The sequence below is a fragment of the Cebus imitator genome, unplaced genomic scaffold (genome assembly GCF_001604975.1).
Source record: "Cebus imitator isolate Cc_AM_T3 unplaced genomic scaffold, Cebus_imitator-1.0 Scaffold332, whole genome shotgun sequence".
Lineage (NCBI taxonomy): Eukaryota > Metazoa > Chordata > Mammalia > Primates > Cebidae > Cebus > Cebus imitator.
In genome coordinates this window covers 972,603-987,293 of record NW_016107647.1, presented here as the reverse complement: position 1 = coordinate 987,293, position 14,691 = coordinate 972,603, and the positions used below count along the sequence as shown (strand labels likewise).

Sequence of the window (14,691 nt, the reverse complement as noted above, 5' to 3'; positions counted from 1 at the left end):
CTTTCTGGGAAATGTAGTTTCTACTGCCTGGAGAGCTGCGGAAGGGCGCGCAGCCTTCTGGGTAATGTATTTTCCCGCTGAGGTGGGCCGGGCCGGGATTGAGAGGCTGCCGAGGCAGGCGCGCGGCGGGCAGGCCTGGAGGGGGCGGGTCCGCTCGGTCTTCGTAGGCGCCCGCCCTGCCTGAGGAGAGGGAGGTCACGGCGTGAAACTGTAGCCGCAGCCGCCGCTTCTGCAAGGTCTCAAAGCTGGGCTGCAGCCATGTCCTACTGCCGGCAGGAAGGTAGGGAGGGCGGGCTGCGATGGATACGGGCCTGCGAGGGCCTGCGGCAGACACGCAGGCCCTGGCGCCTCGCGACCACACCGCGGGCGCGGGCCACCTTGAGGCGCGGCCCAGGTGGCCACCCTGTGACCATCTAGGGCTGGCCGGCCAGGGGGTCGCCACTTCAGTTTTGCAGATGAGAATACCGAGGCTCTGGGGCTAACGGGGCTGGTCCAAGGTCACAGTGAAGCCCGAACCCGGACCTTGGAGGGGCCTGTACGTGGAAAGTCGTAAACTAGGCCGTGAGGAGGCACGGGAAGTGCGGAGCACGTTGCGTGTGGCTCGTAACTGGGAATTGATGGTTGTTAATTATTACCACCGCTCCTGCCGTACCCCACGTGTTTCCATTTTGCTCTAGCCTTTAAAAGGCGCGTCAGGAAAAGGCCACTCCGGGTAGCGTGTACTGTGCTGGGGTGCTAGAGTTCCACTAACGGGAATGTTTTTGAGCCCCTTGCTGCCTGTCAGGCACTGTTCAAGGAACCTTACGTGGCTTCTCTCATTGATCTCGCTGCGACCTTTGTAAGTCCGGCTCTGGTACTGGTCACATTTTACCGAAGAGTAAAGTTAGACACAGGAGACTTGGCTAAAGCCACTCAGCCAGCAAATCGTGGAGCTGGGGTTTGTGTTATATCCGAGCGAGTCACGGTATGCGTCACACTCTGAGTTTGAATTGTGAGTCCTTTATTTTCGCCGGCAACAAAGAGGTGGCTGACGCCCAAAATTCTCTCCCTGAAGAAAGAGTTAAGGGGTTTTTTATACCCTAGTTTGAAAAGGGAGGGGGGAAACTAGCAGAAAGCAACTTTTTCACAGAAGCAGATTAAGGAAAAAGTTAAAAGATAAACTAGTACGTGAGAAATAAAACAGTGCCAGGTGCAAGGGGTAAAGCTGTCATAAAAGATATACAACTTATGGATAATGGGGGTTCTGGGCACTTGACAGCACCTGCATTCCCAGGCTCTGCTGGTACCACTTAACTCGGCCTCTTATCAACAAATTCATTCCTGGAGGTGCCCAGTGTCAGCCTGCCGCAGGTACCTACTACAGTTACATAATTAATGGTGGGAAAATAACTAAAATGAAGAAGCTAAGATGGAGTCTGTCCAGCTCAAGAAGCTAACATGAAGCCTGAATAGCTCTCAATCTGAGAGAGTCTGTTTTAGCTGACAAAAAGCAGGTTATCACATTTGAGCCTGGGCATTCTGACCCCAGACAAGCCTTATCCAATCTAGTGCCCAGTGGATTGCAAGGAGTACCCTGCCTACTCCCACTCCAAAGTTGGTCTCCGACCACCTACTGCTTCCTTGATGTTACTCTACCCAAGGGCTCTGAAGTAACCAAGCTGTAGGTCGGAGGGCTTCCCCACACGCTGCCACTAACTGGCTCCTTGGCCCTGAGCTCCCACCTAACCCCTCCAGGCCCTGGTTTCCAGTGCTGTAAAATGAGATATTGGGTTTCATTCATACAGCAGATATTCATGAAGCACCTTCTCGCACCATGGAAGGGGTGGTGGATGGTTATAAAGCTACAGAGAGAGTTAGAAGTCACCCAGAAATTCCTTGGTGAATGCTCCAGCTCCCTCAGTTAATTCAAGCAATTGGAAGCCCAGAAAAGGAGGTGGCCTACCTGTAGTTAAGCATCCAGTTAGGAGAATAGCTCAGCCTAAAATGCTGAGCCTCTTCCCATCTGCATCTAGAACCTCTCCTCCTTGGGGTCATAAAGCCATAAGACTCACTCTTTAATGAGTACTATTGTATTTCACCATATTACTACTGAATGTGTGCCATAAGCAAAAGTCCTCTGCTCTCACCACTCTTGTCTTGTTTTTAATTTCCAGTCCCTGAGTCTCTAATTTACTTCATTTAGCAAATAACTTTTGAGCCTTTGGATATAATGAGGCTGTGCTGATAAACAAGCCTCTTCTTTTCTTTGAGGATTTACAGGAAGCAGTTTTCTCCGAGAAGGAAAGGCTAGGTCCATCTGCCTCCAAAACATGGAGCCTTATCTTTTCCTGGTTCAAAGGTCTCTGTTAGTTTGGAGAGTAATGAGAATTGAAAGCACTCACTTACAGGCCTTCCTTAGTATTTATCTTATCCATACCACTGCCCTCCTAAGAAGTCCCTTTTTTTTTGTTTTTTGCCCACTGATCCTTTATGCTTCCCATAGGATTTAGGAAAATGATCCCAAACTCCTTACCATATCAGAGCTTATGTGATCTGGCCCTGTCTGCCTTTCCAGCCTGGTCTCTTCCTATTTCACTGCTCAGCCTCTGGCCTCTTGGCTATTCCCTTGGCTTGGTATATCCTGGCTCCAGCTCTTCCATGGCTGACTCCTCACCCTTTAAAATTTAGCTCCAACATCACCTCCTGACCCTTTGTGTCTTCCACATCCTGAACTCTCTGAAATCAGCTTTTTTATTTTTTGCCATCTTATTTCCTGCCTGTCTTCTCCCACTAAGCTCAGAGCATCAGATGGGCTGTGGAATCCCTAGCATCTAGCACAGGGCCTGGTGTACAATGGGTGCCCAAATCTTTATTGAATCGTGCGTATACCTTCCCTCTGTTCTGAGTGAATCACTTGCCTGCGCAAGTTTATTTCAGGGGTCCACCTGCCACCCAGCCTTCAGGTTCAACTCCTCGGTTTGGCATTCAAGGAGCTCTCAGCCTTGCTCCCTGGCCTTGGGTTACCCACACTTCTCCATGTCAGCACCATAGTGTTTCTTTCTTAGTTTCCTCTTTCTAATGCCGAGCCTGCCCACTCCTGTTTAGTCAACATTTATAGAGCACATGTGATGTGCCAGCCATTGGGCATACAGTAGTGAGCAAGGTGACACATTCTCTGCCTTCCTGGCATGGTGGAAGAGATTACCATTAAAACACCACCAGACAAATGCATAATTACGCTGTCATAAGTGATGTGAAAGGAAAGCCCAGCCTTCCTGAAGCTTCAGAGATCCTTTTAAATGTCACTTTCTTAAGAAAACCTTTTCCAATACTGCATACTACTTCTTAAAACCCTCCTTTTGCCCTCCAGGCTTTGCCCAGAGTGGTTCCTTCTGGAATGTCTATTCCTCTCCTCTCCCTGAAGCTCTTTGTTAGGGACAAAGGTAGGATCCCTCCCCTTCCAGCTTCTCCACTGGATGCCTGTGTCGTATTCAGCTGTGACCACTAGGTGGCAGCACAGAGCTGGAGCTAAGGAAGATTTGTTGAGCTAAACTTCTAACACTTGCATTCTTCTTACACTGTCTGAAAGCTATTTGTGTATTCTTCACAGACACAATTCCTGTACTTGATCCTCCTAAATACAGGGGAGTTGTATCTTTCAAAGAGGTTAGATTCTAAACGTGAAAGTCTTTAGCAGTCAGATTTATCAAACTCTTAGAAACCCCTTACCTCACTCAAAATACACCACAGGCACCACTGCCTCTGGCTTTAGATCTCTTTCTTGGGTTGAGCTTCAAAAAGTAGTAATTGGAATTGTATTGCAGGTGCATTGAATCAGCCAAAAGGAGAGAAGCTAAGTTCGTAGTGCAGGCTGCCATTCTCAAACGTGACCCTGGGGAGTGAGCATCCATGGGAGACAAGAACCTGCTTCCTCTGCAGGACACAGAGGCATTCCTTCTGGGGAGGATGCGCTGAGAGATTCTGGCATGTAAAGATCCTTCCCTTTCATGGGGAAAATCAAACTACTCATCCAAGGAATTGTTTGGTCTCACTCACTTAATGGTGATAACCATTCTGTCTTCCTGACTTCAGCTGAGCCTGGGTGACAGAGCAGCAGGACCGTCATCTCAGACAAACACTGCCACTTTAAGTTCCAGCTCCCTTTCTAGCCTCATGTATTTCAAAGAAATCACTTCTCTTCTAACTATAAGCAGCCAGAAAGAGCAGACAGTAAAACACAGATAAGACAGCTTGGGCACAGAGGGAGGTGGGGGGAAAGTCTCTTGGGTAACTGCGATGCTCACACAATGGGCCCCAGTAAAACAGTGGGCCTTAGTAAGCACATTCCTTTCCCTTCAGGTGCACTAAGACAGGGAAGCTAAAGGCAGACTCTGGGGAGTACACCTGCAGCTACAGAAAGATGTCTGGGAACAGACACACAACTCTCCCTCCCAGATGAGCACAACAAAGAGACACAGAAGCAGTCTAAGCCACTGATTAAACTCTCCTACCCTGAATTCTTAAAAACTTTTAGTCACAGCCGGGTGCAGTGGGTGGCTCACGCCTGTAATCCCAGCACTTTGGGAGGTAGAGGTGGGTGGATCATAAGGTCAAGAGATCGAGATCTTTATGGCTAACATGGTGAAACCCCATCTCTACTAAAAATACAAAAATTACCTGGGTGTGGTGGTGGTCGCCTGTAATCCCAGCTACTCGGGAGGCTGAGGCAGGAGAATCACTTGAACTCAGGAGGTGGAGGTTGTAGTGAACTGAGATTGTGTGACTGCACTCCAGCCTGGCGACGGGGCAAGACTTCGTCTTAAAAAAAAAAAAAAAAAACTTTTAGTCCGTGAGAGAGTGTGCCTCTGACCTAACTCAGCCAGCCGCCCCTCTCAGGTTTGTTTAAAATAAACCTATTACCTGTTGACTGTAAAGCCACCCTTCATATTTCTTTCCTCTTTAATCCTTACACTGGGATCTTCATGCCCTAATCCAGAGTTGTTTCTCCATTCATTTGTTTCAACAAATATTGAACACCCACGCTGTCCTTGGCAGTATTCTGGGCTCTGGGGGTACTGCAATGAACAGAATAGACAAAAATCGCTGCCTCTGAGGAGCTGGCATTCCAGTGGCAGTGACAGGTGGTAAACATATGTAGTATGTAAGGTGAGGAAAATTACTTTAGATAAAAATAAAGCAGGATAAGGGAGATGGGCAGTGGTCAGGGATGGTGGCATCTGAGCAGGAGGTGAAAGCAGGGAGAGATCGCTGTGAGGGTACCTGAGGGAAGAGAAAGTGCTCCTGGAGGAGAGAACACCCCGTGCAAAGGCCAGAGGTAGGCGTGTGCTCAGCATGTTCAAGTAAAAGCAGAGGCCATCGTGGCTGGAGTGGAGGGAGTGATGGTGGGAGATGGGGTCGTAGAGGCGAAGGATGAAGCTCCTTCTGGATGTATTTGAATATGGAGCCATTCCAATTTGCCGATGGAGAAAGACGAGTTGGGGATGGCACTACCAAGAGTAAAACTAAACAGTTGGGGGTGGAAGGTGTCTTGGTATACTGCTCAGTCAGTTCTGTTCTCAGCCCCACCCTGAAGTCCTGCTCGAAGATTGACCCCTCGGGCCTCCAGTTCCCCACTCGTATCAAGGTTCTGGTGTGGGGACTAAGTTTTTTCTGGGTAACTTCCTCCTTGTGCACTTTGGGTTCAGCTTTCTTCACTGATTAAGTCAGAGAGCGCTGGACCATCAGCCTTCCCATTTCCAAATCATTGTTGACATCTCTGAGCCTGTGATTGTCTCTTTTACTGGCCACGCTATCCTTGTCAGTTGATACCCTTTAAAAAGTTACTGTCTTTTGAGTGGGATTTCAGCTGACAGCAGAAACTCGTTTCACCTCCCCAACCATGTGAGGTAGGTAGGTGGAGCCGGTGGTAAGAACTGGTTTCTGAGGCCCAGAGTGTAGCTGAGCTTACACAGTGGGAAGTGCTTAAGCTCAGATTTGAACTCAATTTCTCAGACTCTCTGTGATATCGAAGCCACTGTGAGCCAGAGGGTTTAAAGGTAGTTATCCACCTCCTTCAGAACATGCATATTCAACTGCTTTTAAAGCTTATGTTGGAAATAAAAACACAAGCAGTTTAAATTTTTATTTCTCTGGAGAAATTGCTGAGAAATGTCATGAGAACTAGTCTAGCTGATTGTCCTACTAGTTGGCATCTTATGACTAGTCTGACCAGTTAGTTCTTTCTTTCACGGTTAGGTCTGTTAGGAGTAAGTAAGCTTTGTCCTTGCATCAGTCCTTGAATCTGCTTTTAAACATTCTGGAAAGCAAAGACCCACCAGGACAAGCATGTGACAGACAGTTTGCAGGAACACACAGATTTTTCAGACCAGAGTTTCTGTTCCTGCTCTGCCTTCATTTACTACATGCCTTTTGGTCTGTTTCTCAGCTCCTGTGGTCTCTATAAAACAGAGATAAAGTAATAACCCATCAGTGAACTCACAGATGTAAAACACATTGCATGGGATAAAAATGTGTAAAAGACGCAGCTGTTACAGTTCTACCTTCGATCCAGTGTGAACTGTGCTCCAAGGGAAAATGTCCAGGAAGGCACATGTGAGGACTTGGCCCTGTGAGAGGGACCTGGAATTCTCAGTGGGATTGTGCTAGGCTGGTGCTTCCTAACCTGGCTGTGTATCACAGTTATCTGTGAAGCCTGTGAGCTATATGGACGTGGCAGAGAGCGTGATTCAGCTTTTCTTGGGTGAGGCCTGGTCTCTGTATGTATGGCAAACCCCAGCAGGCCCTCCATACTTTACTGGATGCTTTTTCTGCCTGTAACGGCCTCACCGTTGGGCTGCGGTGAGCTGCCGTCTAGGTAAACAAAACTAACAGAGCTGAGTTGAGAAATTTGCATCAGCTCATTCTGCTTAGTGTTCAACATTTTTACAGATTTCTTTTGAGTATTTTGGAAACTGGCCAGAATTACCAAGGTTACGAGGTACTTTAATAAGCCCTGGCTGCCTGGTCCAAAAGCTTTCCCAGGCCAGCCACAGGGAAAAGCAGTCTTCTGTCAGATAACATGCACGGTGTTAAGGCAGAGACCAGCTCTGGGAGCAGAAGCCTCCAGTGGGTTTGGGGTCCTGGCCCTGTGTGTACTGAGGATGTTTTGTTCAGTGTTAGCTGCCATTATTCTTGTGCAAATGTTGGTGCGAGGCAGTGTGGGTATGTGGAAAGGATCTCCAGCAGTGCTGACTTCAGAGATTCCTGTCCTGTGTCACCCAGCAAGTCACTACTCAGAGCTGATGACCCACCATGCAGTGTGGGGTACTGAGGACAAGGTGCTCCTTGCCCACAATGGGAATATCTGACGCATACCTGCACTGTGGTTAGCTGATGGCCAAAGCTTTTAGGAAAGTGAGGTGGCGGTGACAGCTACAAGATGTAGCAGAGAGGGCTGTGAGGGGCTGCTTTGTTGCTTGCATAGCCACTCAGCCTTGGTTTTCTGCTGTACTCGATGGGGGCTGAGGGTGATAATATTTCATGGGGGTCACTGTAAGGCAGTTAATGCACCCACCCTGGTTTGGCCAGGACTGATGTGCTTTTCTGTGCTCACTCGGCCTCCCATGAGGAAAAGCTCCTAATATAAAATGCATTTGACTCTCACTGGTTTGTTTTCCTGGAGCCATCAGACCTTCCGGGACCCAGGCCCCAGGGCTAGGGCTCCGGTTGTGAACAAGGTGCTCTGCACTTTAGGCATACTGGCTCTCTCATGCTGGTCCTCACAGGACCGCAGTCGTGACCCTAACCACTGTTGGGTTTGTCCTAAAATAATAAACTGCAGATGGTCACAGTTAAAAACATCTAAGAAGTGTTCTTTCTGCTGCCCCCCACCTCCCCGCCGCAGTTATTATACTTGTTGGGAAATGGTCCCCAGGCCTCTCGGACTGTGGGGAATGGAATGGCTTCAGTGTTCCTCACCATGACCCTTCCTTCTTCTGGCCACAATTAGGAGCCCAGAGGCCTAGTGAGGGTGCTGGCCGTGGGCACTCTCAGGCCACCTGTGTCCTCAGCCTTTCAGAACCAGGGGCCTGTGGCTGCATCAGCTGTGTGGGCTGCAGTGATCTGTAGGCTGAGAACCCACGTCACTGCACACTCGCTTTGCCAATGTGCTCAGTCATCCTTTGACTTTTTATGAATTCTGAACCCTGTGGGTAATCCCTAGGACACTCTTTTTGCTTCAGTGCTTTTTTTTCCTGCCCTGCGCCTTATGCATCCCCTTTATTTCCTCCCCCAGCATCTGAGAACAGTTTGACGGTCACCTCACATGCGGGTGGCATATGGGACAGTCTTCAAACTTGGTTTGTGTGGCAGCTGCTTTGAGTTTAAAGCTGATTCACTGCTCTTGAATGAAACATTTCTTCCTCCATTTTCCAAACACTAGGGAAGGATCGAATCATATTTGTAACCAAAGAAGACCATGAAACTCCAAGCAATGCAGAATTGGTGGCTGATGACCCCAATGATCCATACGAGGAGCATGGTGAGTGACATGAGGTCTCCCAGGGACCCACATCAGGGCATTGGGGGGAAGCCCAGTGTTCTTAATTCCTTTCCCATGTTTTCCTAGCCAAGGCCGAGTTTTCAGGTGTCTATTCTCAGCCGTAGACCATCTCTGAGGGCAGCAATTTATCTCCCTCAGGGGTTTGAGGGGCTGTGCTTTCCAGCCTTGTTCTGATGTACTTTCCTGGCACAACTAGTAAGTTTTGGGAGAGGGTGTTAGTAGATTCCAGCAGTTGTAGGTAGGTTAAGGAGACAGGGCTCTTGCTCAGACAAGTTGCCAGACTGAACTCTGCCACATCTACCAACTTTATTAGCAATCAGACAGTCATGTACCTTGTTCTGTAAGACTGGTGAAGTTCCTGCTCTCTAACTGCTCTGGCAAGCACCTTACATGAAAAGGTCACTTGACACAGCTCTCCAGCAGCAGGATTCAACAAACCTGGTCAGAGCTATTGCACACTCCTTGGTTAATGGCTGAATATAACAGTGGTCGCTTGGGCCCAGGACTTTGTTCCAGAGTATTTGGGCTGCTAGACTCACTAGATACTTACTACAGCATGTGTGAGGTCTGAGCCTGTGTGAGGTGGATGTGTGTGTGCAGTGCTCATGAACAATCCTCGTCTTTTACAGTTCACCAGTCAAAAACCACTTATAATGCCCATGATGACAACTGACCTTCTAGTGCTAATTGGTGATGGAAGAGCTTGCAGCAGCTGCCTCTAGAATATGGGCTCCTGATTGGAATTTTTCATATGCTAACTGACATGTATATTCCTTCTGTAGGACCCTTTACTTGTTGCCCTAACTGCTCCTAGGGGTTACAGCTAAGGGTGCATATCCAGCCCCCAGTGGAAGCAGTGGGAGATGCAGACATTATACAGAGTGTTAGCATTCTGAGAAAGCCAGCTGCAAGGGCAAGCTTAATCAGGGCTTACATGACCATTCTAGTACTTTCCCTATCTTTAGATCCGTATTAAGCACATTTCATTAACTGATCAAGACCGCGGAGGCCTGCAGGACAAATCAGGCCTTGTTTTGTTTGCCTCACAGTGTTATTAAAAACTAAATGTATCTGCCTTTAGACTGAGCTGCCCCCTCCAGAACCCACCATTCTTTCCTTTCCCTGTTGTTTTCTTACCTGCTTTCATCAATTACAGTATATCTGCTTGGATTGTAGGTATCCCCCGTGATGCATTTGGCTTTACAGTCCCTTATAATGAATATATTGTACAAAGAATCATATAAAACACATAGAACTCTGGGACCCAAGTTCCAAGCTCTTAACTGCAAAATTACTAAGTGGACCAAGTAAGCCACCAGTTTATGCCATCTACCTGCCTTCCAGCACCCAGCTCTGCAACTGAGATGGTGTGTGGAATAGCTAAGAGTACCAAGAAAAAAGGTGGCAGAATTAATTTTCCTAGAATCAAAACATCAGAAGTACATTAAAAATCATCTGATCCAATGAAAAAACTGGGGGCCCAGGAGGAGGCAGAGACTGACTCAGCCAGTGAGCTCCAGGCCTTAGACTACATGTTTGACCACACTGTATCTAGGCTTTTGTGACATGCCAAAAATACCCTGTGTGTGGATTTATATTGTGTCTGTGACATGCAGACTGGCACCATGTGCTTTGCGAAGAGCTATCTCATTCCAGCTCACTGCCCGTAAGAAATAATGAAACAAGGACTCCTGGAGACCTAGGTTATAATTTTTTTTGTACTTTTTAATCAACCACCTGGTCAATTTGCACTGATTTATATATATATGTGTATATATAGATGTAGGGCCAATGACCCACAGGGTCATGGGGTGAGCCTTATGCTGTGCTGAGGTGCAGGATCTGAGAAATAAAGAGGACACAGAGTACAAGGAAAACGCAGCTGGGCTCTAGGGGCCACACCACCTATGAGCAGAGTCAGGTGAGGCCCCGAATGTCCAGAAGTGTGAGTATTTATTGTGTATAGGTTAGGGGGCAGGGCAGTGAGTGAAGTCATCTTTAAGGACAGTGATAGGGTCGTGAGCAATAAAACAGGGGATCCACCCCTATTAGGTCACCTAGGCTGGGAGGTGGACAGTGTGCAGCAAGGAGTTCATGCCCATTAGGTCATTGAGGCCAGGGCCATGTGCAGTAAGGGGTCCACCCCGATTAGGTCCCCGAGGCTTGAAGGTGGGTTGTGTGCAGTGAAGAGGGTGCAGGTTGCAATACCTGTATCTATGGGCAAGCTACTAAGAAGATTTATAGGAGGATGCTTTAAGTCACATAGCAGTGACAGAGCTGTCAGGGTCTATGCCACCTGCTGGCAGTTTCCAATGAGTTCTATAGGGGAATGCTTTTCGAGCTGCACAGTAACAAGAGCTGATAAAGTTCACACTCACCAAGGGGCGATTGTCGGTCTGAGGGCAGCCTTCCACAAGAACTGGAGCAAGGTCCTACAACTCCTTTATCAGGAGAGTGGCTCTTGCCCCAAGCCTGCCATACAACAGGTATCTTTATGATACGGAATGCTGCTGCCTGGGCCATGGATTCTTGTCCTGTTGTAACTGTTTTTCCCTTAAATCATACTGTGCACTGTGTCTGCTCTAGATATTCCTCCAATTATAAGCTGCTTATTCCTCAATTCATGCTCTATACTGTATCTACTCTAGGCATTCCTCGGATTATAAACTTATATATATATATATATATATATATGGAAATAACTGAGTGGTAAGATATTCTTTAGGCACTCATTCTATGAACTAATATGTGATTATATAGAGAGGATTGTATAAAGGGAAATAACTGAGTAGTAACACTATAAACTGAGATACTCTCCAAGCCCTAATTCTATAAACTAATATATGATTATATAAAGGATTATATAAAGGAAATAACTGAGTAGTAACACTGTAAACTGAGATATTCTCCAGGTCTTAATTGTGCCAGGATTCTGCTTAGCTCTCCTTTCTTAGTACCTATATGAGGGGTTACCCATACACACACACACACACATATATGTGATTTTTTTTTTGCTAAAAACACTTTAATATCCTTGTGAAAATTAGCATCACATCAAAGACTAATAGTCTGAAAGTGCCAACACTAGTCCGTAAATGTGAAAAGATGAGGTAGTGCTACAAATATGGCTAAAAGTATGATCAAAATAAGTTTAATAGAGTATGCTTTAAAATTTTACTTTAAATTTTTAGACATGGCCAGTCTTCTAAGAAACTTGGTTTGTTCTATAATAAAAAAACTTTACAAGATTTTAAATAATTAAACATATTTGATACTAAATCAGTTTTACGGAAATATTAAAATTATAGTGTGTATTAAACTGTCATTCCCATCCAGCTTATTCTGGGTGGAATCCTATTAGATTTCATATATAAATATATATTTTTTTTATTTTTTATTTTTTAATTGCACTTTAGCTTCTGGGGCACATATGCAGAACACGCAGGATTGTTGCATACGTACATACATGACAATGTGGTTTGCTGCCTCCATCCCCCTCTCACCTATATCTGGCATTTCTCCCCATGTTATCCCAGCCTAACCTCCCTACCCACCACTGTCCCTGCCCTCATCCCCCCCAACAGAGCCCAGTGTGTGATGCTCCCCTCCCTGCATCCATGTGTTCCCATTGTTCAACACCCACCTATGAGTGAGAACATGTGGTGTTTGATTTTCTGTTCTTGTGTCAGTTTGCTGAGAATGATGGTTTCCAGATTCATCCATATCTCTGCAAAGGACACGACCTCATCGTTTTTTATGGCTGCGTAGTATCCCATGGTGTATATGTGCCACATTTTCCTTGTTCATTCTATCATCGATGGGCATTTGGGTTGGTTCCAGGTCTTTGCTATTGTAAACAGTGCCACAGTGAACATACGTGTGCATGTGTGTTTATAATAAAACGATTTATAATTCTTTGGATATATACCCAGTGATGGGATTGCTGGGTCAAATGGAATTTCTATTTCTAGGTCCTTGAGGAATCGCCACACTATCTTCCACAATGGTTGAACTAATTTACACTCCCACCAACAGTGTAAAAGTGTTCCCATTTCCCCACATCCTCTCCAGCATCTGTTGTCTCCAGATTTTTTAATGATCGCCATTCTAACTGGCATGAAATGGTATCGCAATGTGGTTTTAATTTGCATTTCTCTAATGACCAGTGATGATGAGCATTTTTTCATATGTTTCTTGGCCTCATATATGTCTTCTTTTGTAAAGTGTCTGTTCATATCCTTTGCCTACTTTTGAATGGGTTTGGTTTTTTCTTGTAAATCTGTTTTGTTCTTTGTAGATTCTGGATATTAGCCCTTTGTCAGATGGGTAGATTGCAAAAATTTTTTCCCATTCTGTTGGTTGCCAGTTCACTCTAATGATTGTTTCCTTTGCTGTACAGAAGCTCAGGAGTTTAATTAGATCCCATTTGTGTATTTTGGCTTTTGTTGCCAATGCTTTTGGGGTTTTGGTCATGAAGTCCTTGCCTATGCTTATGTCCTGAATGGTTTTGCCTAGGTTTTCTTCTAGGATTTTTATGGTGTTAGGTCTTATGTTTAAGTCTTTAATCCATCTGGAGTTAATTTTTGTATAAGGTGTCAGGAATGCGTCCAGTTTCTGCTTTCTGCACATGGCTAGCCAGTTTTCCCAACACCATTTGTTAAACAGGGAATCCTTTCCCCATTGCTTTTGTCAGGTTTGTCAAACCAGATGGTTGTAGATGTGTGGCGTTGCCTCTGAGGTCTCTGTTCTGTTCCATTGGTCTATATCTCTGTTTTGGCACCAGCACCCTGCTGTTTTGATTTCTGTAGCCTTGTAGTAGAGTTTGAAGTCAGGTAGCGTGATGACTCCAGCTTTGTTCTTTTTGCTTAGGATTGTCTTGGCTATGTGGGCTGTCTTTTGGTTTCATATGAAGTTTAAGGTGGTTTTTTCCAGTTCTGTGAAGAAGGTCTTAGGTAGCTTCACGGGGATAGTTTGAATCTATAAATTACTTTGGGCAGTATGGCCATTTTCACAATACTGATTCTTCCTAACCATGAGCATGGAATGTTTTTTCATCTGTTTGTGTCCTCTCTTATTTCCTTGAGCAGTGGTTTGTAGTTCTCCTTGAAGAGGTCCTTTACATCCTTTGTTAGCTGTATTCCTAGGTATTTTCTTCTCTTTGTAGTAGTTGTGAATGGCAGTTTGTTCTTGATTTGGCTCTCTTTAAGTCCATTATCAGTGTATAGGAATGCTTGTGATTTTTTGCACATTGATTTTGTATCCTGAGACTTTGCTGAAGTTGCTTATCAGTTTAAAGAGATTTTGGGCTGAGACGATAGGGTCTCCTAAATATACAATCATGTCATCTGCAAATAGAGACAATTTGACTTCCTCCTTTCCTATTTGAATACCCTTTATTTCTTTTTCTTGCCTGATTGCTCTGGCTAGAACTTCCAATACTGTATTGAATAGGAGTGGTGAGAGAGGGCATCCTTATCTAGTGCCAAATTTCAAAGGGAATGCTTTCAGTTTTTGCCCATTCAGTATGATATTGGCTGTGGGTTGGTTTTAAATAGCTTTTATTATTTTGAGATACGTTCCATCGATACCTAATTTATTGAGAGTTTTTAGCATAAAGGGCTGTTGAATTTTGTTGAAGGCCTTCTCTGCATCTATTGAGATAAACGTGGTTTTTGTCTTTGGTTCTGTTTATGTGGTAGATTATGTTTATAGACTTGCATATGTTGAACCAGCCTTGCATCACTTGATCATGATATAAGCTTTTTGCATCTATGTTCATCATGGATATTGGCCTGGAGTTTTCTTTTTTTGTTGAGTCTCTGCCGGGTTTTGTTATCAGGCTGATGTTGGTCTCATAAAATGATTTGGGAAGGATGTACTCTTTGGATTGTTTGGAATAGTTTCAGAAGGAGTGATACCAGCTCCTCTTTGTATGTCTGGTAGAATTCGGCTGTCAACCCATCTGGACCTGGGCTTTTTTTGGTCGGTAGGCTATTAATTGCTGCCTCAACTTCAGCTCTTGTTATTGGTCTCTTTAGGGTTTCGACTTCTTCCTGGTTTAGGCTTGGGAGGAGGCAAGTGTCCAGGAATTTATCCATTTCTTCCTGTTTATCTGCATAGTTGTTTGTAGTAATTTCTTTTTTTTTTTTTTT

General features: G+C 45.5%; 1 protein-coding gene across 1 annotated transcript in view; it reads left to right on the top strand.

The window, feature by feature from the left end:
* The first annotated feature begins 61 nt into the window (after positions 1-61).
* CHCHD4 (coiled-coil-helix-coiled-coil-helix domain containing 4) overlaps positions 62-14,691 on the top strand; it is a 37,686-nt gene continuing 23,056 nt past the window's right edge. Inside the window, exons 1-2 of the mRNA XM_017505039.2 lie at positions 62-280; positions 8,420-8,518. Of these exons, the coding sequence (XP_017360528.1) occupies positions 259-280; positions 8,420-8,518 (121 nt within the window). The 5' untranslated portion in view covers positions 62-258. The remainder of the gene's footprint in view (positions 281-8,419; positions 8,519-14,691) is intronic.